This window comes from Amphiprion ocellaris, chromosome 5 (genome assembly GCF_022539595.1).
Source record: "Amphiprion ocellaris isolate individual 3 ecotype Okinawa chromosome 5, ASM2253959v1, whole genome shotgun sequence".
Lineage (NCBI taxonomy): Eukaryota > Metazoa > Chordata > Actinopteri > Pomacentridae > Amphiprion > Amphiprion ocellaris.
The window spans coordinates 20,815,759-20,841,237 of NC_072770.1; the positions used below are offsets into that span (position 1 = coordinate 20,815,759).

The 25,479-nt window shown below is 39.0% G+C and overlaps 1 protein-coding gene across 2 annotated transcripts; it reads left to right on the forward strand.

The window, feature by feature from the left end:
- The first annotated feature begins 67 nt into the window (after nucleotides 1–67).
- dnai1.2 (dynein, axonemal, intermediate chain 1, paralog 2) lies at nucleotides 68–25,244 on the forward strand. Of its 2 annotated transcripts, XM_055010665.1 has the most exons (20): nucleotides 68–244; nucleotides 400–459; nucleotides 923–1,006; nucleotides 1,192–1,272; nucleotides 1,582–1,705; nucleotides 2,001–2,056; nucleotides 2,226–2,381; nucleotides 2,521–2,580; nucleotides 2,694–2,819; nucleotides 3,078–3,162; nucleotides 3,313–3,430; nucleotides 3,552–3,595; nucleotides 3,769–4,016; nucleotides 4,327–4,416; nucleotides 4,543–4,630; nucleotides 4,814–4,893; nucleotides 8,768–8,913; nucleotides 12,128–12,227; nucleotides 15,949–16,134; nucleotides 22,949–25,244. In XM_055010665.1, the coding sequence occupies exons 1-20, from the start codon at nucleotides 209–211 to the stop codon at nucleotides 23,018–23,020; spliced, it is 2,040 nt and encodes a 679-aa protein (XP_054866640.1). In that variant the 5' UTR covers nucleotides 68–208; the 3' UTR covers nucleotides 23,021–25,244. The 2 variants fall into 2 exon arrangements, with proteins under 2 accessions (XP_054866640.1, XP_054866641.1); XM_055010666.1 differs by lacking the exons at nucleotides 12,128–12,227; nucleotides 22,949–25,244 and having other exon boundaries at nucleotides 15,949–16,129.
- The last annotated feature ends 235 nt before the right edge of the window (nucleotides 25,245–25,479 follow it).

Here is a 25,479-nt window from a genome sequence, read left to right on the forward strand (position 1 = left end):
TATTCACAAACGGAGAACACAGTATGTTATTTTGGCCGTTTCCTCGGGGTCACGGTTGTCTTGGTAACCTGTATACAGCAGCAAGTAAAGCCTGGACACCAAACTCCTCTTCTGCTTTTAACAATTTACAGGTTTTACTTTTTAACCCTGTGTCAAAAACGGACCCAGCTAAGCGGTTTTAAAGCCTTAAAGCCGGACTCTTGCCGAAATGTCCGTGCGGGACACTAACGTTGGAGCACGAAAGGTAATTGTCAATACAGTTAAGCTATCGTTCGCTTAAGTTAACAAAATCATGAAGCACGTCCTAGGCGTTTAAATGTTGAGTAAAAGTATGTCAGTGTCTTACTGTAGTGTCAACTTTACAACTACCCACTTAGCCCTTGTCTCATTGGTATGCAGGCCTCTAATGTTCAGAAAGCACCTGGAGTGAAGTCAACCAAAGCTGCAAATAAGGAAAAGGTGGGTATACCTTTTCCTTTGACAAAATCCCAAGACCTTCAGTAAAAAGCAACTGGACGTTTTTGTTTCTTGAAGACGTTTTACCTCTCATCCGAGAGGCTCCTTTAGTTCTAGCTGACAGTAGAAGACCCTCAGACATATACTGTCACCCCCAAAACCCATATCTAATGGCCCATCGCCTCCAGATTGATTCAGATGCTAATGGTGGTGAAACTCTCTGGGAAGAGTTCTCAAAACTGCTCTGAGGGCTTGATAATTGTAATAATTTAGTTTCTCAGACACACCAACTACAGATAAGGGAAGGCACTATTCTTTTGCTTGTTCTTCTTTTGTTCTCTGTAACAATTTTTTTTTTAAATTGACATTTGACTGCAAGAGAGAGAAGTACAGCACACATATGTGCATTTACCACATGACATAGTTCTCGATGTACTCCAGATCTCTTCTGTATGTGATGTTACAGGATGAGGAAAAGACTGTGGAGATCGGTGGTGGACACATCAAAGGCCTTATTAAGCCTCCAGATCAACTGAAGCTCACTGAGGCTGTAAGAGGATGCTGGTTTTCATTTCTCATAAGAGGAAATTGTCTCTGACTTTACTTCATTTTATGGTCTTGATAAAATTGTTAGACATTTTTTAATTTCTTTGTTCTTGCAATCAACACCTCAACCAAATTACTCAGGCATTCATGTGTTTCTAATCTCTGTTTTATCTGTATTGTTATGACCAGGAGCTGAAGGAGAAAATCACAAGGGTTCTGAACACACAGAACCCACATGCCCCTGATAATATTGTCCGCTGGACATTCAAGGTAAAGATGGTATATCTAGCCAGGTTTATAAATGCACATCACTGATTTTCAATGTGACTGCAATACTGAAGCAAAATCAGTAAAACTGAGGTTCTGTAGCAAGTAATTGAAGAATGCAGACATTCTTGCTGCAGCGTCAGACTGTCATAAACACTCAAAAGTAACCTGTTGTGTTGTGTGCTTTTTAAATATTTGTATGACTCCAGCTAAGAATGTGAGTATAATACATTTTCTTCTCACTTGACTAAAGCCAAACCAAATATATTTTTTGCTCATATTTTTCATATTTTTGTTTCTTGTTTTTCTCAGGATCGTTGTTTCAAGCCTTGCGTTGTGGATCACACTATTCATATCTTTGAATTGGAGGGCAACCTTGTGTATAAAAACTCTGATGAAGGTCGTAGACTAATGCTCAAGCAGGGTCTCCATGAAGGTAGTTACTGAAACATAATAGAATACAATACAATATATACACCACATGAATAGTTTGTTATATATACAAGACCTAGATATTTTTATCGGCCATAACTCCAGACAATGTCCCAGATTGTGTTTTTGAGGCATGTAATATCAGGTTTTCTCTATGGTGTAATGCACACTTGGTGCCACAAGATGTCACTTTAAACTTGTTCCATAAAATTCAAGATATGTCCATAGTTTGCATGTAAAGGTGATGTGTTCGTTTTCTACGCAGTAAAATTAGAATAACATTTTTCTGATGTGTCCAGAGGATACAGGACTTGACATCGGAGCAGAATCTGATAAGGAGAGAACGGAAACCTCGGTAAACTGTCTTTTGTTCAACTGAAATCAGACATCTGGTTTGTGTTTGACAATATTTTGTATTTAATTTAAAACAATTTATGACAGACCTGATCAACATTTACTCAAAAGGTAAATAGGCCAAGAGTTTGACTGAAGCTACAAACCTTTCATGTGTGTTTTCTCCACAGACTACACCTGTAGAGGATGGAGGGGAGGTGGAGGAAGCTGGAGAGGAGGACAGACCAGACAGCGCTGCCTCCAAAACTGACAAGAAAGAGCCAAAAATTACTAATATATTCAACTCCTGTGACAGGGCCACCCAGACTCTCCATAATCCTCCAAGGGTAGGCAGGAGGAGAGGGATCATAGCCACTGTTCTGCATAATTGTCGAGATATCTTCATGAAAAACACTATTGATGGGTATATAATGAAATATTCATAACTTCAAAACTTTCAGTGAAGGTGTTTTTATTTTCTTGCAGGAGATAAACTGCCAGACTGAACCTCCTCCACGTAGCAGCTTCTCTGCCTCTGCTAATCAAGTACTGGATTACCTGACTTGTTTTCAAGATACGTTTAGGCCACGTTTGCTATCTCTGCATCTGTGAATATTTGTTCTCGCATTGAATAACGATTAACTCTGGTCTCTTGGCAGTGGGAGATCTATGATGCGTATGTGCAAGAGCTGCAGAAACAAGAAAAAAACAAAGAGAAACAGAAAGCTGCACCATCAGAAAAAGATGAGAAAAGTCAGAAGAAGATGATGCTGATGGAGACTCAGGTAAAGTGACTGCCGAACAATTTTCCTGCCATAACTCAACATGTTAATAATATTTGCATTTTAGGACATCCACAGTAATATTACTGCTGTTGTCATGCACAATGTGTATACATTTCCATACCAATACATTGTTAATGTCAAATCATTGTGTTGCCTTTTCAGAGTTAGTAAAATGACTACCCTAGTACTTTTGATGGTGCTCTGCAATCGCTCTTATGTTAGCAGTGTTTAAGGTATGTTTTTCTGTTTATTTTGAAGGATATTGACCTCAATAAAGTGAGTAAGGCAGCCAAGGTCTTGGAACGAATGGTCAATCTGAATATCTTTGATGAGATAGCACAAGGTAAATTCTAACAAGTGACACAATAAGAACCTACAATCTCATTTGATAATCAAGTAAACACATCATCTTTCATCTTTTCTGTTTTTTTCTTTTCTTGTCTCGTCTTTTCCTTTCTTTTGATCTGACTGCCTTCCTTTCATCCCCTTTCAGATTTTGCATACTATGAGGATCCCGCTGATGAGTTCAAGTTCCCAAAGGGTACCCTCCTGCCCTTGTGGAAGGTCAAATATGACCAAGCCAAAAAACTGTCTGTTACTGCTCTCTGCTGGTAGTTTGGATCATCACATCTCATGTTTCCTCAGATTAATGATTGTATTTCAGTGATTTTATGCTCCCTCTTCTCTCACAAGAATTGGAGAATGACTAACTGAGTCACCTGTCCTTAACAGGAATAACAAATATCCGGACCTGTTTGGTGTGGGAATGGGATCATGTAAGTACTAAGAGTAATGAATAGTCGCTAAACAACTCATAGACAATTTAAATTTGATCTAATTTGGTCACAAAGAATGTTTGTCGTTCTCTAAAAAGAATGTGTTTGGTTTTTTAGATCTAATCTATAATTATTTTTGCCAATCTGTTCCCTTGTGTCCTTCATATGACCAGACAACTTCTGTAAACAGGGAAGCGGCATGCTTCTCTTCTACACATATAAGAACTGTTCCTTCCCAGAGTACATCTACCCCACCAGTTCTGGTGTTCTGTGTCTCGACATCCACGAGGAGCGTACCTACCTGGTGGCCGTTGGCTTCTATGACGGCTCTGTGGCTGTTTATAACTTGAAGACGGAGGGAAAGGAGCCTATTTACAAGAGTACAGCTAAGACTGGCAAGCACACAGCCCCAGTCTGGCAGGTTAGTGTAGGGGGCTTGACAGAGATGGGTAGTGTGATGGGAGGTTGCGGTGTGTGAGAGTGTGTGTGTGTGTGTGTGTGTATTGTTCAGTCTAATTTCAGCCACTCCACCTTTGCTTACCTTGCTCTCAATTTTGTGTTAACATTGGAGTTTTGTCATTTGGATAAACATTTAGTTATAAGTGGAGATGGATTGATAAACCATCTGGCATCAAGTATGCAGTGATGCTGAGTTGTAATGTTACTCTTAAGTTACTTCAGTGAAGTTTTCAGTGAATGTATGCAGATTTTCTTTATATTTTTATATTCAGGTGTGCTGGCAGAATGATGACATGGACAGCAACCACAATTTCTATTCTGTGTCATCTGATGGCCGAGTTGTGTCCTGGACACTAGTCAAGGTTAGTCAAAGAAATATATTTTATTTGCATGTAGTATGTATTTAACTTGCACTCCAGTATGTGGCTAATTAGATTTTTTGTGAGCTGTTGTAAAGCATGTCTGACTGTTTGTTTGCATGATTGCAGAATGAGCTGGTTTTTACAGATATTATCAGACTGCCAGTGATTCCTGCTGAAACTGAGGAAACAGAACCTGCACAGACACCCCTTATTGGTAGGTTTTATTCACTTAAAATGCTTTCATATGGATATCTAAAAGGATGTACTCATAATATTCCTTTATTACTATTAATTATATAAAGTATTTCACTTTGAGAGTGATCCAGCATCAGTTCAGATTTGCCTTGGTCCAGTATATCAGACTGGCATCTGTAACAGTGCGTGTCTAACTTCACAGCTTGTGGGACATCAATGGACTTCCATAAACAGATTGACTATCTGTTCCTAGTTGGCACTCAGGAGGGGAAAATATACAAGGTATGTATTAAGGATTTTACTTTCCTGGTTTTGGCTGGATGTCACTTGTCATATTACATTTAGCATGCTGTTGACATGACCCAATTAGGCAGTTAGATATCCAGTCAAGAAGAAAGTCATAATAACATAAATCCTTTGGTCACAGTACAGATTATATGATGTGGCCAAACCTATCGCACACAGGTGATTTTCGAACATTATTACAATAGTTTAGATGGAAATAATTTTGGTTTTATCAGGTATGACTTTTCAATAATTTGCATTATTCTATTTGTATTTGATTAATTTTTGAACCTATTGGTAATAGTGGGTATTAGAAAATGGAGTGAGCAATCATTTGTTTTTATGCCTTCATACTGTCATTGCCAGTTAGATCACCTCCAGCAGTGGGGTTGAGAGATTTAATTTTTCTGTTATCCATTTTAAGTGGAGGTATAGCTAGTCACACAGGACAGTTGCTTTTATGACCCTGGATTTTGGTTCATTTTACAATGTCCTGATCATGTCTTCATCATTTCTCCCTCCTTTCTTTTCCCTCTTTTACTGGGTTTCCCACTCTAATTGCACACAAAAATCTGGTTCTGCTGTGTATATGTTAAGACAAAGTCAATTATCAGTCAGTAAATTATCATTTACTATATACATTCACAAGTGGAGGTCAGATGTAGAAAAGAGTTGGGATCACTTGTGGCACACATACCTAGTGGGCAGCGCACAGAGAATGTGAACATCTGTCAATCCAATTTGAGCTGGAGTCTGTATTAGCTGACTTAGGGTGAAAGGCAGGGTACACCCTGGACAGATTGCTGGTCTATCACAGGGCAAACACAGGGACAGACAACTATGCACACCTAAACTCACATTTGTGGCCAATTGACAGTCACTGTGGGAGGGAGCTGGATCTCCAGGAGGGGAACCATGCAAAGCGAGTGCAAACAAGTTGCTTTAACATATTAGCAGAGTCAAACAATCTATGTTTGTCTATTTGGTTGTTGATAGTTGATCTTGTTGTCATAAACACAAGCCAATTAGATAGTTTCAGCAGAGCCTTGAACCATTCTTCAGATAATCTGACACATACAGTGTGTCCATATTCATACAATGTACTATAAAGGCCATGTAGTAATGTTGATATTGATCTATTTTTGCAGATACTATACATTATTATCCGATAATTATTTGAATGTGGCATTACTTAATTCAGTTTTTTAATAATTAAAATGATCTGCAAAATGGGCTTGCTAGGTACACCTGTTATGGTTGACAATACCAGTAAAATCTGTTCAAAGGTTTTGTATCATGACAGTCGTGCCAAAAATTGTAGATGAATGATCACAAACAAAGCAGTTAAACAAAGAGGAGACAAAATCTGAAATCTGATCATATTATAATGTCACAGCCTTCTGCCAAAAAGACTAATCAGCATATGCTAGTTTAGTTTATTAAGATGACTTGAAAATTAATACAAGATTTTGCTGTTGTTGTTCAGCCAAGCCGCAGACCTTGAGCTGTGTTGTCTTTCTGTGCCATTAGGATCAACTTGGAGCTTTACACTGTTCCTCAGTGTCTCATCTAAAAAATTGAAGCTCATTTTGTTTGTGGTGTACTTACTGATATTCTGCTGGGGTTGCACTCCAGAGGGTGCGCAAGCTAGAATTTTTCCATTAATAATTTCTGAGTGAGAGAGAGAGAGAGAGAGAGAGAGATAGAGATTTTCCATATGTGTGTTTGTAAGTGTCTACATGGTCCACTGGGAGCCCCTTAGACTTGACATTAAACACCTAATGTGTCTCCTTCAGCAACTGCTGGTTTTTGACTGCTCTTCTCTATGCTTCTTTTCTTTTTGAAACTTGTTCAATCTATTTTGTTTTAAGTTCTATTGATTTAATAACAGACGTATTTACAAAGCTCTGTGACTAATACACGCTTTTTTAAAATTGACTCATCTTTATAAATTAAACACTAGTTTTTTTGGAAAGTTTGTCACATGTGGCCATAAAACGAATGTGTATAGTGTCAGTGAGATTATGGGGTTGAGGTTAATTCCTGCTATTAATGCTATAATAGGCTGCTATAAATATAACATATCTAAAACACATACACAAATACTTTTTAGTACACAATGTTGTCTAGTTTTTGTAGCTGGGAACTGGATGTGGCAACCTGTTAACTACATTTATTCTTTTAATATATTCCAATATTGAAAGCAATCTAAACACTCTGTACAGTATATAAGCACCCCTCAAAGATTTGCTTTCAACCTTAGAGTTCTTGACCTAGAGAATCGGATATGCACCTTTTGGTAATCCCTATGTCCGCCATTGCAGTTTTGTTTTTTAACCAGACACTTTGGAAAAATGTTTGATAGCATGTTGTTGTAGAAGTAGGGCGAGGACTCACACCTTTGCTGCACTCCTGTTAAATCAGCTTACTCACTTACATCTCCTTGCAGACCTGCTGACAAGCACCCTCTCAGTATATGTGATAAAATATGTCCTGTCTGTCACCTCAAGGTTCAGTGTCATAGTAACCCTGGGAGAGAAGAGATTAAAAATCTTTCACTTAGCTGCAGGTCAACAATCAAACTGTCACCACTCTGAACTTCAACAGCTGTCCCCACAACCTATAAAGCTATTTTTATCCCAGATTGTGTAGTTAATTTATGCCTGCTGTCTAACTCTGCTGTTGTTTTGGTGCTTTTGTAAACCCTGTTCTGTCAATGGCAAAGAGATGATGCAAATTTAAAAGGTAATTCTACGTTGAACCACAGTGGACTGCAATACTTGCTTTGGGGTTAAAACTGTCAGTCATAGCGCACATCTAATATCACTTCCATCAAAATTTTCACCACAAGACTTTTCTACCAGTTGTGAATGCATTCTTAAGAACATATTTAATGTTTAGCTTAAGTCATATCCTATTTTTTTTTTAAAAAACATACACTACCACCCAAAAGTTTGGGGTCACCACGCAATTTCATGATTTCCATGAAAACTCACACTTTTATTCATGTGCTAACATAATTGCACAAGGGTTTTCTAATCATCAATTAGCCTTTCAACACGATTAACTAACAATTAACTAACAACTATGTAGCATTAGAACACAGGAGTGATGGTTGCTGGAAATGTTCCTCTGTACCTCTATGTAGATATTCCATTAAAAATCTGCCTCTTCCAGCTAGAATAGTCATTTACCACATTAACAATGTCTAGACTGTATTTCTGATTAATTTAATGTTACCTTCATTGAAAAAAAGCTGATTTTCTTTTAAAAATAAAGACTTTTCTAAGTGACCCCCAACTTTTGAACCATAGTGTATGCTTTTGAAGACTCCTGCTCAGTCTGTGAAAACAATCCATAGCATGTAAACTATTTTCTGCTAAAAAAAAATCCTAGAATGTATAGGCTCCATATTTTAAAGATGACAAAATTATTGTTGCGCAACTCATCAGCTGATGGTGGTAACACAAAATGATGGTGATAGGTATCCAGAACCTTAGTTTACTGCTCACAACTGAGTAAGCAATTGCACGTTCACTATATGGAATGAATAAGTGAACAATGTGATTTTGGAAACAGTATGTACCTGCTGAGAAATTAGTTTTTGCCTAGATGCAAATTATTGCCTTATATGTCCTTGTATAGTATGGTGAAAGCAATTTGTTCCAGTGATAAAACAAGAAGTTGTATTTGATTGTTCCATGACATTACAACAGTCCATCAATACAGTAGTTGTTTCCAACCTACTTTTCTTGAGGTGCTACTAGCAGGCACTGAATGAACTCAGTCTCTAAGCACTGTGTTTAAAAATATGAATTCATGCTTATACCACCTACCTGGTCAAAATCAAGACTTTGCCTATATTTCTTAGTGCAAGACTTACTCGAGCAAGATCCTGGAGACCTATGATGCCCACCACATGAGAGTGGATACTGTAAAGTGGAACCACTTTCACCCAAAGGTTTTCATCTCATGCAGCTCAGACTGGACCATCAAGATGTGGGACTATACCATCAAGTAAGAGTCAAGTAAAACTAATAGAATTAAAGATTGGATACTTGCATCTGCTATAACTATGGTATGCTTTTTGCTCTTTTGTTAAGTTTTTGGTAAAACTCTGTCACCTATGGCATTCAGTTTTTTTCTATCATCAGTTGCCATTTCAGTTTCTGCGCAGTTTTTAGCTAGGTTTTCAACTTTTTTTTTTGGTAAAATTTGTGTATCAAAAAGTACAAACACTGTCCATCAAACATATTGCAGTATGTGTAGCATCCAGGTTACATGGTACTATTGCACTCACCCACCATCACAGTGAATCGGTTTCCATCTTTGTCCCTGCTGGCTTATCTGGCTGTCCTATTAAACATAGTTGGACTTGTTGACCCCTACTACTTGGCTGGGTTGCATTTGCAAGCAAGGAAAAAATGTCCTGGAAACAGCATGAAACCGTGTTAAATTCTCCCTGTGAAACTCAGTTTTGGTTTACAAGAAGTAGCTTGACATCTTGTATGACACGTGTTAAAAATACATGGGATCTGAGTCAGTCGACACCCTTCAGTCTTTATCGTTATTTTGTTTGGTTGAATAATGTTATGTTATTATTCAGTTTGCTCTCACAGCTTCTCATGGAAGAAGATGTATGATACATCTGTAGTTTACCTCGAATGAGAAGGAAATGTTTTGGTTAGTTACAGAATAGCAACTGCAATTTAATGCTGAATATATATTATCACCTGTAGCAACACTACTAATGCTCTGTGTTCAAATATGTATGTACATTAGGTGAAGTAGGGACAAGGTAATCATCACTCCTGAAATCTTTAATATTGCAGTATATTAGTCTTTATTACCTTATACTTGTCAAGGACTCAGAATAATTTTCCAGGCTTATTTGACTAACCACTGTGCCTCCCACATCTTGTCAGCACAGGCAGCTTGACTGAATAATGATAGTAATCATCCAGCTATTATGAGAGACAGGGTATGATCTATAATATCCTAAAGATGACATATTCTCTACAGGAGACAACCTTATGGATCATGCAAATTTTCTCAAACTCTTTGCCATATTGTTCAAAAATGTAAACACTTCAGGTTTTTTGCTACGCTGCTGAGAGTAACATATCCAGGAAAAATTGCATATGGCATTAGGCATCCCTGAATGAACTGAAGGGCTTTGTAGTAGTAAAGGTGGTGCATCAAGTCTGCTCTTTAAAAGGCTTAAATGATGTGCACCAAATCTAGTAGTAAAATTGGACAAAATTAATAAATCCTAACTGCCCTGACTCTGGATTCACAGTATATGCAGTGTCACTCTTAAAATAATCTGGGTAAAATAATTAACCTTTTACACCTAATTGTAGACATATTCTGCACCTACCTGTGTGCATGTTGTATATAAAACAGGCACAGCAACATTTAAATGTAGTTTGTCATCTAAGGCATATCTTGCACAAAATTACTGAAAGAGGCTGATGCAAATGGTAATAAAGTGTAGCTGATTGCATTGCATTCTGGATTGTTTACTAAGGTTCATGCAATTTGTGAGGGTTATTCTCAGAAAATACTCCACCTCTTGACCAAATTTAGGACTATCTATTAGTATACTGTATTTGTGACTGTCACGGCGTGGGGGTGAACCCGAGCAGAGAGCACACAGACAAGGGACTGAGGCAAGAACAAAAGTGGATTTTGTTGTTTTCAACAGAAGTTAAGGTAGTGCTGGACGGGGTGGGAAAAACTGATGTCTGGAGTAACTGAACTAAACGGGGAGGGTGGGGGGGTGACTGTACCAGGAACCGGTGGCCCAGTTGGCGTTCTCCGTGGTGGGGGTAGGTTGGCGGCGGAGAGCGGGCAGGAGAGCCTCGTTCCGGGGGGGGGGGCAACAGGCGGGGTGTTTTCCAGAGCTGAGGGGGGCACATGGCAGGCAGAGACCCTCCCCGACGAGTAGGGGATCCAGGAGCAGGCAGCAGGTCCAAGGTGAGGGAGGGAGGAGGGAGGTCTGGTCAGGGCTGGATCCAGAGTGCAGGAGATGGGGGGGCAGAGCAGGTGGAACCAGGCAGCTGGGTCAGCAGAGCTAAACAGGGTTAGTCAAAGCAAGGCTTTTTCAATGGAGAACTTCAGCAAAAGTACAAGGCGAGACAACTGACTGCGTGAGCAGAGTTTACTATCTGGCAGGGTGTGGACTGTGCAGCCAGCTTTTATGGTGGAGATGATCATCAGGTGTGCTGCACCGCAGCTGCACGGAGTTCCATTGATGAGTGATTGGTGATGAACAACAGCTGGACAGAGCAGCTCTGCTGAGCTGCAGCAGGAAGGTGGAGAGAGGAATAGGAGGGAGGAGGATGAGGGAGGATGAGGGAGGATGAGGGAGGTCAGGTGGGGGCTGAAGCTAGGACAGAGGAGGGAGCTCTGACAGTGACAGAGAATTAGGACAGATACTTAATACAAAATATTAACTCCACTTAGACTTCATCATTTACTTATAAACCTCATTTACAGTTGTTCGAGTGTGTGCCCCTATTTACCTAGACTTTTAAATCCTTATCACATTTTGAATCATTTTTGCTTGCTGATGTGTAGACATGCTAAACGCTAAACAGAGATTTTTGAGTTATGCTTCACTTGTGGAATGTGTCTAAAAGACTGTCTCAGGTGTTGGTTATATAATTAATTCTTGAATTAGTAAATTTACTTGTAAATCTGTACTTCTTTGTTGCCAGAAGATACAATCTATTGAAAGTGTTGCTTACTCTGTCTCTGTCACTCTCGAACACACATGCACTCCCTTTTTAATATTTGATGGTGGCCTGTAGGTGCCTGTTTCCAGCTCTTAGAAATATTTCATTTCTTCATGTTGCTTCCAGAGGTGTTTCACAAATAATTAAGGGCATGCAACAATGTGCTGGAACCTTCTGTTTAATGTCCAAAAATTTTGCCAGGCTCTGACAAGGCATTGGTGTCTGAACATTTTGTAACGGATTACCATGAATGATAGTCTGAAGATGATTTTCCACCATTGAAAACTTGTAGGAAGAAGTCACACATGTCGAAATGCGTAAATCACAGAAAGAAAACACTGTTTTTAATTCAAGACTATAGCTTAAGATAGACTATGCATACAGTCTCAGCTATACTGCATCTTTCTGTGACTCCTCAGCTTTCCATGCAGTATAATGAAAAGTTCCGTATTTTCTGTTTGCGTTTCCTCTCTGTCTGTGTGTTTTTTCAGCACTCCAGTGCTGACCTTTGACCTAAAAGAACCCATTGGAGACATTGCCTGGTCTCCATACTCCTCCACTGTATTTGCTGCTGTGACAACAGATGGGAATGTAAGAGTCTTAAACTCCTTTTGTAAACTGCAACCCACAGTGTGACCTGTTCCTAATTGTTTGTTGTTTGAATGGACCTCAGAATACTAGGTTTCAAGTTATAGTGGGTGAAATATGTTTAGATTTATCAAGAACACACCTATGCATTTAAATATAGGTGTTTTCACTTGTAATAAGAAAGAAAGTAGATTTTCCTGCATCTACATGAGAGACAAAGGTGGAGCTGAGCAAAATTATTGACACAGTTAGTGAAAATTAGTAGAAACACCTGTTGGTACAATCAAGTACAACAGCGCATCCAAACTTACAATACATTTCAATCAACACAGACAGTTTCAACATAACTTAGCATTGTAACACTCATGAACATAGGATTTATGACAGGACAGAAGCCAATAAATGGAAAATGTGTGCAACTACCTTATTTCTTTTTTCCTCGATCTGGGACTAACAAAAGGGAAACCTTACTAAGGCTCTGTAACAAGACATTAGATCAAAAATTCAATGTTATTTGAACGACTCTAGGTCATATAGGCTGACTATACAACCAGTCTCAGGCATATGCAGGTCTATAGGATGCTCTTTGTCTGAAAGCTATGATTACGGCCACCACATATCTGCTCTGTGCCTACGATGACATGAGTCTGACACTTACTTGACTAAAAATGTGAAAAAACAAACAACTGCACCGTCTACCACCTGCCACCCACTTTATTATTATCCTTATAATATAGTTACAGACTCAGCTGGCTAAACCCTTGCTGTGGTCCTGGGCTAAGCCTCAGATTAATGCTGAATAGCCTCAAGCAATCAAGTTTGTTCAAACACTGTGTCTTGTAACAAAGAGGCTTCCTGCTCTGCCAGTAGTTATTGATTCCAGCCAAAAGTAATTTCAGCAGACGCTGTGTTGCTTATCTCTACATATTTTCTTAGTATGGCTGCAAGCTGTCCCCATCTGTTTGTCTTCACAGTCTGCTCCACACTATGAAAGTCCAGCGTGTTATGTCTGCCACATTTCCTGTTCAGTGTGCCAAGGGAAGTCGAGTGAGAGTGGCAGAGAGGAAATGAGAGCTGAGCATTTTGAGAGACACCTTATGTGATAATGTATATATGTGTGTTACGCCCTCTTCGGTGCCAAGAGTCAGTCAGCATAGGCACAAGAGGCACTGTAATATACCAACCATCGTTACTTCACAGCCATGCATCGCTCTTGATAAGACATACAAGTGAGGAAACAACAAATTTAAAATAATAAATCTGATGTTCCTTTTGTAGTGTCCAAGTTGCAAGTAGCAGTATATACATAAAACCAACAATTTAACTGTAAATGTCTTCTATCAAAAAACGTAAATGAAATGCCTTTTCTAGAAAGCATATGAAGTCTCATGTGTACTGTAATTTATTCCCTGAAACTAGATCAAAAGGAATTTTCAGCAGCTATTAAAAAACTCATTAAAAGTTCATCAGTTGGCACACATCCAACAAGCACAAGATCATATCCTTTCAAAGTGGAAGGAAGGACAAGATTTTAAAACTGGATTTGATCAAGCTCAGTTAGCCTGGTCTGCTTTTTCTTACTGAACTTGTAATTTTAATGGATCATCCTAGTCTGATTCTAGGGATACAGTTAATGCTTTGATTATATACAACAATAAGCCACACTATGAAAACCGCCTGCGTAATGTTGTGTATGAATTCTTGGTCAGATTGAGATCTGAGGAGACTATGTCAGTGCCCTGGCCTCTTTGTCATACTCCATGAGCCATTCTTGAGCTGTTTTTGTGATATTGGGGGATGTTCACTGCTGTACATGTCACAGTAACATCCACATGACTGCCAGTGCTCAAGCTTACCCAACAAGGAACATTGCATTGCCACAAGATGATTAATGTCTTGGACTTCACCTGTAAGTGGTTTTGATATTGTGGCTGATTGTGTGTATATACTGGTATTTGTTTTAATCACAATTTTTGAGGTAACCTAAATATTATCTGTAAACCTGACAGGGATTTTACTGTATCCACTAAATAATATTTTTCCATTCATTTCAATAACTCTCTTTCACATTTGGTAGCCATCAGAATTTGAAGAATATCGACAGCATTTTCCCTGATGTGTTTTCAGTGCATAATGTTAATCGGCATGTTATTGCCTGGGACAGCCATGTCCCTGTAGTGCAATTGTCGTTTTCTGTGACAAGTGTCTGATAGAGCTTGAGTGACTCAGCATGAGTTGTGTGCTCCTTGACACGTATATACTGTTGATGACAATCTGGCCTGCTGCTGCTCCTGCTACACTGCAAAATGTCAGGGATACAACGCGTACATGTTTGTGTGAGTGCGCGTCTTCGTACATGCTTGTGTACATGTGCTCATGGGGATAATGAACTGCTTGACAGTCTGTGTTGTAAGAATGACGCAGAGTTGTGTAGTGCAAACAAGTATCTCTTTGTTCTCTCGGTCCTTGCTTCTCCATCTGAGCTGACTGTTGAGGAAAGTGTCAGGATACAATAATCAAAAGTCAAGGCTTAACCCAAATTATTAGTAGTCTTTCAATTCATATTGGTCTCTGTGCAGCTTTATTTACCCTTCGACACGTTTCATTATTATACCCTTTGTACTATATTTAGATATTAATATTTTAACAACCACCCAAAGCAATAAAAACTACCTTCATCGGCTTAAATACTTTTGGGGTGGTGTAAGAATACATTGTCTTGTAACTGTAGATGTAATGTAAATTTGGCTTGTTAGAAGGCATTGTAATCATAATTTCTGATGAATTCCTTCACACATCCACTGTCACAACATCTCAGCTTTAAATACATTTGATAAAAATGTAACCATAAAAGTATACAAAGTCTCATCTAATGTGTAGCTGTGTATTCATCCTAATATATGTTTAGTATATTTACTGTTGTACTATTTTTATGTTATAGCAAAATCTCAGTTAATATTCTCTCTGCTTGAAGTTCTTGCATGGATTACAGATGCAGCCAGTGCACACTGCAGTCAGTAATGACTCATGTTAATTTAGTGCTTATACACTACATGAACAGCACAAACACAGTAGCAAATGGCTGTAGTGATAAGAGGTTACAGAAAGTCTTACCCAGACAGAGTATGATGATTGGTTACAAATGAAGACTGTGATGCTCTGTGTGGTGTTTATACACATAGACCATGCCATCTTTCTGATAACAGCTGTAGGCTGTGCTTTGCAGTGTTACAGGCTCATTTGTTGTGGACAGATTCTCTAAATGCATTTAGGCTAAAAATATCTGTGATCTGGCTCCTTCTGCATAAAGATGCCTATAAAATCATCAATGACATTTGGAAAAATACACATACATCTGTACATATGGAGTAGCGCACACTCAGTGAAGTGGTAGGAACACCCTGCCTTTAAGCAGATGGTCAGACGAACCTCTCAATAAAACTGTGTTTCTCCATTCGACTTTTCACATAAAACACATCACACACTTGTAAAGGAAGTCTGTAACACATTTAGCCCTTACTTTCTGGGAAGATCAAATCTGAGGACTTATAATCTAAATAAAATACAGCGGTCAAAATTTTTTTTAGTCAGATTTTTATTTACACTGTCGCCCATTGTTGTTTTGGTAGTGGTGCACCACTGAAATGTCAGTTTAGTACTGGGGTTAAAAATAAGAAAAAAATATTGATAAACACATTAATATTATGAGGACTTGTCTTTTCAGGTTCATGTTTTTGACCTCAACATCAACAAATATGAGGCTCTCTGCCAGCAGCTAGTGGTGGACAAAAAGAAGGCCAAGCTGACTCACATTGCGTTTAATCCCATCCATCCAATCATCATAGTGGGAGATGACAGAGGCAATGTCAATAGCTTCAAACTCTCTCCTAACCTCCGCAAGAAGCCCAAGGTAAGAACCTTAACAAGCTTCCACAGAAGCATTTCTCAATGATCAATTCTGTATTCTGAAATGAAATCGGGAAATGAAAATCTGGACTTTAAAAAAAATTTTAAAATTGTCACTCAATTGAAAAAAAGGATATCAAAACATTCCTTCATTCCTTCAAAATGCAAGTTTAGACTGTAGGCTATATGCACAGAATGAAATGACGTGCACAAAATAAGCGCTACAGCATGCAGGGTAATCTCCTGCTTATTTTATCTAACTTAATAGCCAATCTATGTGCATGTCTAAATTTGACCAAATTCAACATGAATTTGCTGCAAAATGATCATGTGTCTTCTGTTAATATATTACTAATCTGTCAACAATGGCATATTCTTAAGGCCAAATGAATAATCAATGAAAATATTAAGGGATCTGCATATCCATTTTTGTGTAGTTGGCTTGAAATTCCAAAGTTTAGTTTTTTTCCACTGTTCCACCAATAGAGGTGTGGAGTAGGTCTCACAATGCACAGTTCATTATTGATTATTAGGTTGAAAATATTCCTGCTGATAATAGATTCCACCAATAATTGTCCTCTCGGAAGGATACATTTTCCAGTTGGAAGCATTAAAACCTTGTACACTAGTCTACATTTAACATAAGTTAAGGTTTTTGAAATGTTAACTAAATACTGTAAATGTCTTATTCACTACTAATATTCACTATGCTTCAGTTTCCTGTATGCAGAAATAGCACATATGAAGATTATTGCCCTGTTATGCCACAAGAGGGAGTAAACCCTTAAATGGCAGCTTCTATTGGTAGTAAACTATGGCAAAGCCCTTGCTAGGAGAAAGAAAAGGAACATGCAGTCAAGCAGATGGATGCAATCATACCAAAGCTGAATGTAGTGGAAGGTTTTTGGGGTAACAGCATAAACCAGCACAACACACAAAAGGAGGAATGGAGGCCAGTGAATGCTACTCAAATAAAATAAATAAATATTAATCAAAAGTAGATGTTTTAAATTTTTATACCTGATCTTTAGTAACAAGAAAAGAACTCAAAAATAAATCCTGCCCTGCCTTAACTGCACTTGCTAATCAGGCATGAGTAGCACTCCTGGACCTGATGTCTAAACATACACGTTATACTTAAAGTGCACTTTAGTGAAATGTGATTGTAACAGTAGCAAAAATAACAAAATCCTACAGCTTGGCCAGGGCTCAAGTGACAAATTAGTGTCTCAAGCCCTTAATGAAACAAATTTCTTGGCACAGTTACAATCAACCTGAGTACCAGAAAGCACACAAACAGGAGACAAATTAGGCGAGCTGCTGCACTAAGTCACAGTCAGGCAGGGTGACAGTTTTTGAACAGGTGCAGTGATGACAGATGTAGCTTGTACTGATTTATCGAATGAGGACAAAGTTATTCACACCAAAAGGGGAAAGGAGCACAACAGCTCAGGGCCCTAACACACATACTGAACATTGCACTGTAGTGCTAAGACAGACTTTATTTACAATGCTCACATGGCCACAGATCCTGTTAACAGCCACTTGTTGCATACAATAGCCTCAACACTCTATCATCATAGTTAGTTAAATTTGATCAGAAATATCTGCAGAAACAAAAAGGTCCAGCCTTTAAAAATGTCAAATTATTGAGCCAAATTATTGTCAGTTAAATTAAATATAGTATCGTTAATAATAAAATGACAAATAAATTGACAACATGTGTAAGTAGAGTGAGCAGTTTACAGCCATGTTTACAACACAACTGGTAGGGTACAAGTGAAGCATTCTTGGATCTCACATGTCAGGTGTTTCCAGACTGTTCACTGCAGCACCAGTTTACCTTTTGGTAACCAAGATTCTTTAAAATCACCCCAATTTTGCATTTTGAATGAATGGAAACTGGATATTTTATATTTAAGTCATTGTACAGAAATTCATATTAAGGAAGCAACACAATATTCTGGAAAATTGCTCTATTTCTGTTTATAAAACATTGTTCCAAGCACTGATAATTTAAAAAGCCGCATTTCATTTTCTACCTTCTGTTTCAGAATACGAAATCAATTAAGACAACATACACACAATTCTATTGACACATACAAATGGAATTTTCAAATCTTCTCCTAGTTTCAGAGCTATAGAGAAGTATGTTCTCAAAGTGTTACCATTGCTCTTGTACACCCATTTTTTTCCCCTTTCACCTTATATACCATCTTGTCTGTAAACAATCTGGATGCATGCTGGCACTTTTGCATTATTCATGACTCCCACTTGTTCCACATCAATGAAAACAGCTCAGATGATTCATTTATTGTTGAGTCCTGACCCCAAGCTAATTTCACTAAGTCCCCTCACCCCCACCCCCCATTAGCATCACTAATCAGCTGTATTTAATTTTCCTTGCTCATTTATGCCAGTTAAAAATTAGCCACAGAATGGGGGATCTTAGTTTAATACGCATCTTAGAAGTGATCAATAGACAAAGTAGCTTTTATTTAAAAAGTATCATGAAATTATCCTCAAAAATATAATGTAAAGCGCTCGGTTCAACGGTACCAAAGGTATTCACTTCATATTGACTGTCACTCATACTGTCAGTCTAGCCAAAAAAGGATGATACCGTGGAAAATGAAAGAACAAAACTAATATAATTTATGTATTCAAACCAATTTGTAGCTATACAGTAAAACAAAATTCCACTTTTAGTCCAGTCGCAGTTGATGAGTCACTGAATGCACCGTTGCCACTGATGACAATGGTTAATGAGGTGTGGAGTAATCACAGCAGTCCGTCTAAACACGGGAGGAAACTAAATGGCACACTGAGTCACAACACTTTAATCAGGGTCCATTTAGAATCAGCTCTGTGGTCTCTCCAGTCTTCCTTTGTGTTGCGCATGTAAACTAGAAAAAAAAATTTAATGACCAGACTAATATGCATTTATTTTCACAACTCGCTACATTATACATGTTATTGCTACGCCTTTTGGCCACACACATAAACACAGTTTATTTGGACACAGCATAACAATACACACAGAGACACACACACGCATACACACACAGTGCTACCTCATTAGGGACCTCAGACTGTAGCCCTAAAGCACACAATTGGGAAATAATTGCTCAGTTCAGCACCACTGACAGCGCTCAGAGTATTTTAGAACCCAATGTGGCAAATAAGCATCAGGCACAAACACCCACAGCAAATATTTTCAACAGCATGTCTTATGAAATTGGCATACCAACCTACTGAAACTAGCGCAATGAGAATGGTGGAAAATCAGTATACAGTTGTGAACGAAGTTTGCATACACTTATTAGGCCCTTGGATGTCACAGTAGTCTTGAGTTTCCAGTGACTCCTCATGCTCTTAATTTTATATCATGGAATGATTAAAACATGTGCGTCTTTTTTTGAAAAAAAAAAAATCATGCATATTAGTTCCTCCATGAATTTTTAATGGTCTTCTGAAAATTTGACAGAATCTACTGGGTCAAAATAGTAATATACATACAGCAATACTAACATTTGGTTAAATGTGTCAAACACATTTCTGGTCATTGTGGTCAAATAGGTCAATTTGTTTCATCTGACCACAGAACATTTCTCCAGAGGGCCTTTTCCTTGTCCATTGGAACAGCAGCAAACTTCAGTTCAGCCGCAATGTAAAACACTCTTGACTGTAGACACTAACACCTGTGTTCCAGCAGTTTCTTGTTCTTTCCAGAACTGCTTATGGGTGACGCTTGGTTGACTCTTGACCATCTTGAACAACTGTCTCTCAGTAGCTAGTGATAGCTTATTTTTTCCTCCAGATTGTGGCAGTGACACAACTGTATGATGCATTTACTTAGAAACAGTTGTGTGGACAGATGATTTTGGAATCTGTAGCTGCTTTAAAATGGCTCCAAGTCACTTTCCTGATCTGTTCAAGTCAATGATTTGCTTCTTCAGATCTGTGTTAAGCTTCTAAGACTTTCCCAGTACAGTGTTTTAGGCTGAGACTAATGGATCCAAGTGTATCAAATGGGCTCTATTTAAATTGGCTCAGAGTCAGCAGCTGTGGACAATCGTAATTACTCACGAGATGGTAAGAGGCCATGCCATTAAGTAAATTTCATTAACAAAGCTTTCTACTTTACCAAAACTGACAATTCAAGTCACTGTATGCATATTTCAAGCCAACAGATTTTGTCATATTTCCAGATGACCTATAATACATTTATAAATGAGCCAACATGCATGTTACAGGAATTATTGGAAACTAAAGACTGCCTTGATATGCATAGTCTTTACAAGTGTATGTAAACTTATGTCAACAACTGTACCCAAAATAGCAGTGCAGTGGCCTCACAAGCCAAACTGTAATAATGCGAGTGTATTGCAGTCATTAGTTCGAAGGGTATTTAAACATGCTCTCAAGGCAACCCATCTTCTTAACCCATCTTCTTGGCTTTCATACCCTTGTGCACCTAACCTCTGTTGTGCTGTGGTGCTCCTCAAAGACTTTTTAATTCATTGTTTTGGGCTTCTGAAAACCAAAAATATGTTTTAAAAGACACTGAGCGCTGTCCATACTGCATAACTGTGTTACGGGGGGAAAGCAGGAGAACCCAAGCGCAGACACACAGAACTGGCCGACAAATGAATAACAAAGAGATTTATTAAACCAACAGCTAAATCAATACATTAATGGGGAACTGAACTGGGGAAAACAGAACTAAACCAATTACTAAAACTCTACTAACTCTATGAATACAAAAAATAGGAAGTTTTACAAAACTGAACAGAATTAACAAAACTAAGCTGGGTAGGGGTACTCACGAGATGGGGGAAAACTGAAAACTGAGGGGGAAAACAGGCTGGGGAAAATCCATGAATAGGGTGGAGCAAATGGAGTCCAATAAGGGGAAATCCAGGAGGGGGGAGAGCAGCAGAGTCCAAGGGGCTGAAGTAGTCCGGAGGTGGCAGGCTTGGTGGGGAGAAACAGAATCCAGGAGGGAAATAGTATCAATGTCAATCTATGATCCGGCAGGGAGTGAATGGAAGCATGGAGCTTAAATACTGGAGGTGAGGTAGAGAACTGGTGAATGAACTAATTACTGCAGGTGACACTCATTGCAGTAATCAGCTGATGGCAGAATGCAGGCAGGTGAAACAGGGAGAGCAGGAGGGCGAGAGACAGGGAGAGAGAGAGACATGAGGGAGAAAGGAGGAAAATGGGGAAAAAGGGGAAAGAAGGGCAGGGGCTGGAGGAGGATCATAACAAACTGTCACAACAGTGAACCGTCGCTAAAAAGCTGATGTTAGGTGGTCTTATGCTGTGATCATGTGTGTGCTCCAGTGTCACTGTCCCAAGTCGACTCAAGTGGATTCTGGTGTGAAAGCATCGTTATTGAAATAAAATATATAGTACCATAAGGTGTACATATTTGGGAACTTTAGACACACACTTAAAAAATGTTTTTATTATTACTTTGCATGTACGCTATCAAATGACCCCTTTCTATGTTCAAAACAACACAATTCCATTCAACTGTGTGCAAATTGAATGTGTTCATCTCATCGGTTCTCTTTTCAGCAGCTTTCTTCCTAGTTACCCACAAATCACAAGTGGCAGTTGCAATATAAAAGCAGCATTATGAAGTATTTTATGCTAGCCTATTTATAAATATTGCCTCACAGAATAAAACTTACATAATGGCGTTTATATTTGTATCAGTGTAAGGTGCCAGAAAATGAGTAGACACAGAATTTTAGGCCTTACTGCAAAGGCAAGACATTCGTATGCATTAATAACGTAAAGAGGACATTTTTCAGCACGGTGGCTCGGTGGTTAGCACCGTTGCCTTGCAGCTAGAAGATCCCTGGTACACGTCCCCCAGCCTGGACCTGGGATCTTTCTCCATGGAGTCTGCATGTTCTCCCTGTGCATTCATGGGTTTTCTCCAGGTTCTCCATCTTCCTCCCACAGTCTAAAAACATGCTGAGTTTAAATTGCGTGTAGGTGTGAATATGAGAGTGCTTGTTTGTCTCTATGTATAGCCCTGTGATAGACTAGTGACCTATCCAGGTGTCCCCTGCCTTCACCCTAAATCAGCTGGGATAGACTCCAGCCCCCCGCGACCCTAATGAGGACTGAGCAGGCAGAGAGGATAGATAATGGATGGATATTCAGGGGGTTATGAATGTCAGCAACAACATTAATTCAGCTGCATGAAGTGTAATGCATGTTCCCTCTGAAAACCTCGTAATCAGTCATGTTATTTCCTGATCAAAATGGTTAAGATCAAGTGAAGCTATAGGTTAATAATTGCTGTTAATTATCCTCTTACAGAGGTGAAATGAGCTGCTGCTGCAATGCAGAACTAATGTTGAGCCATATTGTGCACTCTTTAAAGGCTCTGCTTTTCTACACACAGGAAGATTTAATGTGCTCACACCATCATTTTGGTAGATCTGTTTAGATATGTTCTTGGCTTTGGTGTCCTTTAGGCAGTAGCTCTATGTCTTCATAGCAAATTTTACAATGAGGTATAAATAAAGTATTATGTAATAGAGAAATACAAACACTCTGCTACTATTGACCTTGCATCAGCATCAATATCTGTCTGCTTGTGTTGTGTTGACCTCTTGTTAACTGGCTGCCTGCTGCATTTGTAGTTTCTTTCAGTGCTTGGTCAAGCAAAAGGTCAAGTAATGTCAGATTTCTGTGTTCTGTGTGTGTGTGTGTGTGTGTGTGTGTGTGTGTGTGTGTGTGTGTGTGTGTGTGTGTGTGTGTGTGTGTGTGTGTGTGTGTGCATATGTGTGTAGGGCAAAGAGGGTCCAGAGGTGGAAGCAGCCAAGATGGAGACGCTCCTCAGTCTACTAAGGAAACCAGAGTAAAGCATATATTTACGTGTCCACCATGGATTCTCTGCCAGACACAACAACATGGTACAATCTGGTATACTCGTTTATTAAAGACGACTTTATTTGTTCAGTGTATGCAATAAATAACATCAAAATAACAAGAAAACAATTTGTTAATATTTATCAAAATGTTTTCTCCTGATTTAACTTGCATTTGATACAACAATGCATATTTTGATACTTCAGTATTTTTCTGCAGGGATTTATAAAAATTTCTCCACATGTATTGTGCAAGTTCTGAGTAATTTCAGTATAGCGCCACCATTGGGTACATATGTCTAAACAAGCTCCAGAATTTATTCTGTGATCAACTGTTCTAAGTTGCCTTTTCTTGTATCCACCACTGATTGCACTGTTCACTTTTGCTTCAGTGAATAATTTTACTAAAATGACTTCCAACAGTTTCTTTGGAGGCTATGAACTTCTATTTGCAGTATCCTCTAAAGGCAAAACATCTTTTGCTCAAATCACATTTCAGCATTGCATTACATTCTAATCTACTGAAGCTATTGTTGAGACATTTGTAATTCTACTCTTAGTAGCATTAACAGGCATATTTTCATGTCAGGAATAATATATTATAAATCCTTTTCTTTCTTACTTCAGTGTAACTAATATCTGCTAAATGTCTGGAAGGTTGCAAAATTTAAAATACATATCGATATTAATAATGCAGTCAGGTATTAATAATCTGTGGTGGGATGAGGGGAACATGGGTAGGCCTGTCTGCAATCTGTGTGGTTCCATAGGATTAATCCCTCTGTATGTGAGCATCCTGTGATTCAGTCCAGAGCAAGTGGCCCATCATAGACAGCCAGAAGCAGATGTCAGTGTGAGGGCCTTGTTGAAGAGGACACAAATTTCTACTAAGCCTCTCTAGTCCTTATATAACCCCCTTAGCAAGACGCTCTGCCTCATGATTCGCTGATGTTTGTGACTGACAATGACACACACATACCACACAGGCTCAAGTCCCTGTTCTCAGTAATAGACTGGCTTTCTCTTTTTTCAGGCCGCTGTATGAAATAAGAGGATATATTTAGAAACCTCTAACAACAGGCCAGTCGTTCTTTGTCTACTTAACATTCCTTTCTCTCAGGGTCTATGCAACCTGCATCCATCCTTGTGGCCATGTCCTTTTCTTGAGGCTGTTTGTGTTAAACATGCACGCTCGTTGGCATTCGTCCATGTCCTTTGTCAAACCCAGAACCAGATTTGACAGGTGATGGCTGCTTAAAAATAGTTTCCTCACTCCACTGCAATTCATCCTTGCTACGTCTTTGTGAGGCACAGCCACAGCTGACACCAGATCGGCAGCTGACCTTAAAAACTAGGGAAGGACAAGTCTAATTAGTATTATTGCTTGCAGTCAGGCTCACTGTTCCCTCGATCCTCTCTCCTGTGGAAGAGTGCACTGAGGCCATCACTTGTTGCTACATTTGACTCATCTTTGTGCAGTCAGGAGGTCAGCAGGTACTTGTGCTCGTTGATCTGCTGGGTTTCTGCTTCACTCGGAGCCAGCACTGGTAGCCTCTCTGGGCTAGATGGGACCCTGCAGGCTTGGTAGATGATTAGACAGAGGAGAAGAAGAAGGATGGCAACAAATGTATTGCAGGCAATGGCCACGAGCGCAGCTGTGGACAGTCCTGTTGTGCTTCCTTCAGATTCCATAATGAAGACTGGACTGTAGAGTCCGATGTCAGTCAACTTAAATATTGATTTTTAAGTTGGTTCCATTATTTTCTTTGGTTAATTGGCAAATGAGACTGGGCATCACCATCTACGATTTTTCGTGTCCACAGATATTGTGAGGCGAAAAAACACAGTGCATGTATTGTTGAATATTTCGATCAGACAGCAGCAGGAAGCAGTCTGCCTGTACGTCTCACTGCAGAGATGAATGTGTTCTCCTCAAGGCTCCGCTTTTCTTGATAGCTTCTTTAGGGTGACACATCAACTCTCCACCATACAGATGAGCCTCACAGCACTCTCTGCTAGTGATGATTTCACAGTAGTCTGCAGTATCAAAATTCTGCTTGCTATTTCAGGAAATGCCTGCCACTGTCTGTAAAAAAAAGAACGAATAGAACAATTACATATAACTGAACACAAGCAGAGTATGAAATGAGATGTAGGAACAGGCTATGTAGCATGTCAGTCTTTTCAGCGGTGTCATAAATTGTAATCTTTTCCCTTCTGCTCTGTGTTTTGTACTTGCTTTATTCTATATGTTAATATATTAATACCGTATTTGATATACGCTGCAATTTAAAAATGCCATCCGTTATTACAACTCTATGCACTTGCACACTTGTGCCAGCAGGGGATGCAACAGGACTCTTGCTCCTATTCCTTGGTTTGTATGAAGACTAAAGATAAAAGATGGACGTAGAGACTGTGATATCACCTACTGGTTTGTGGGCTACTGTTTT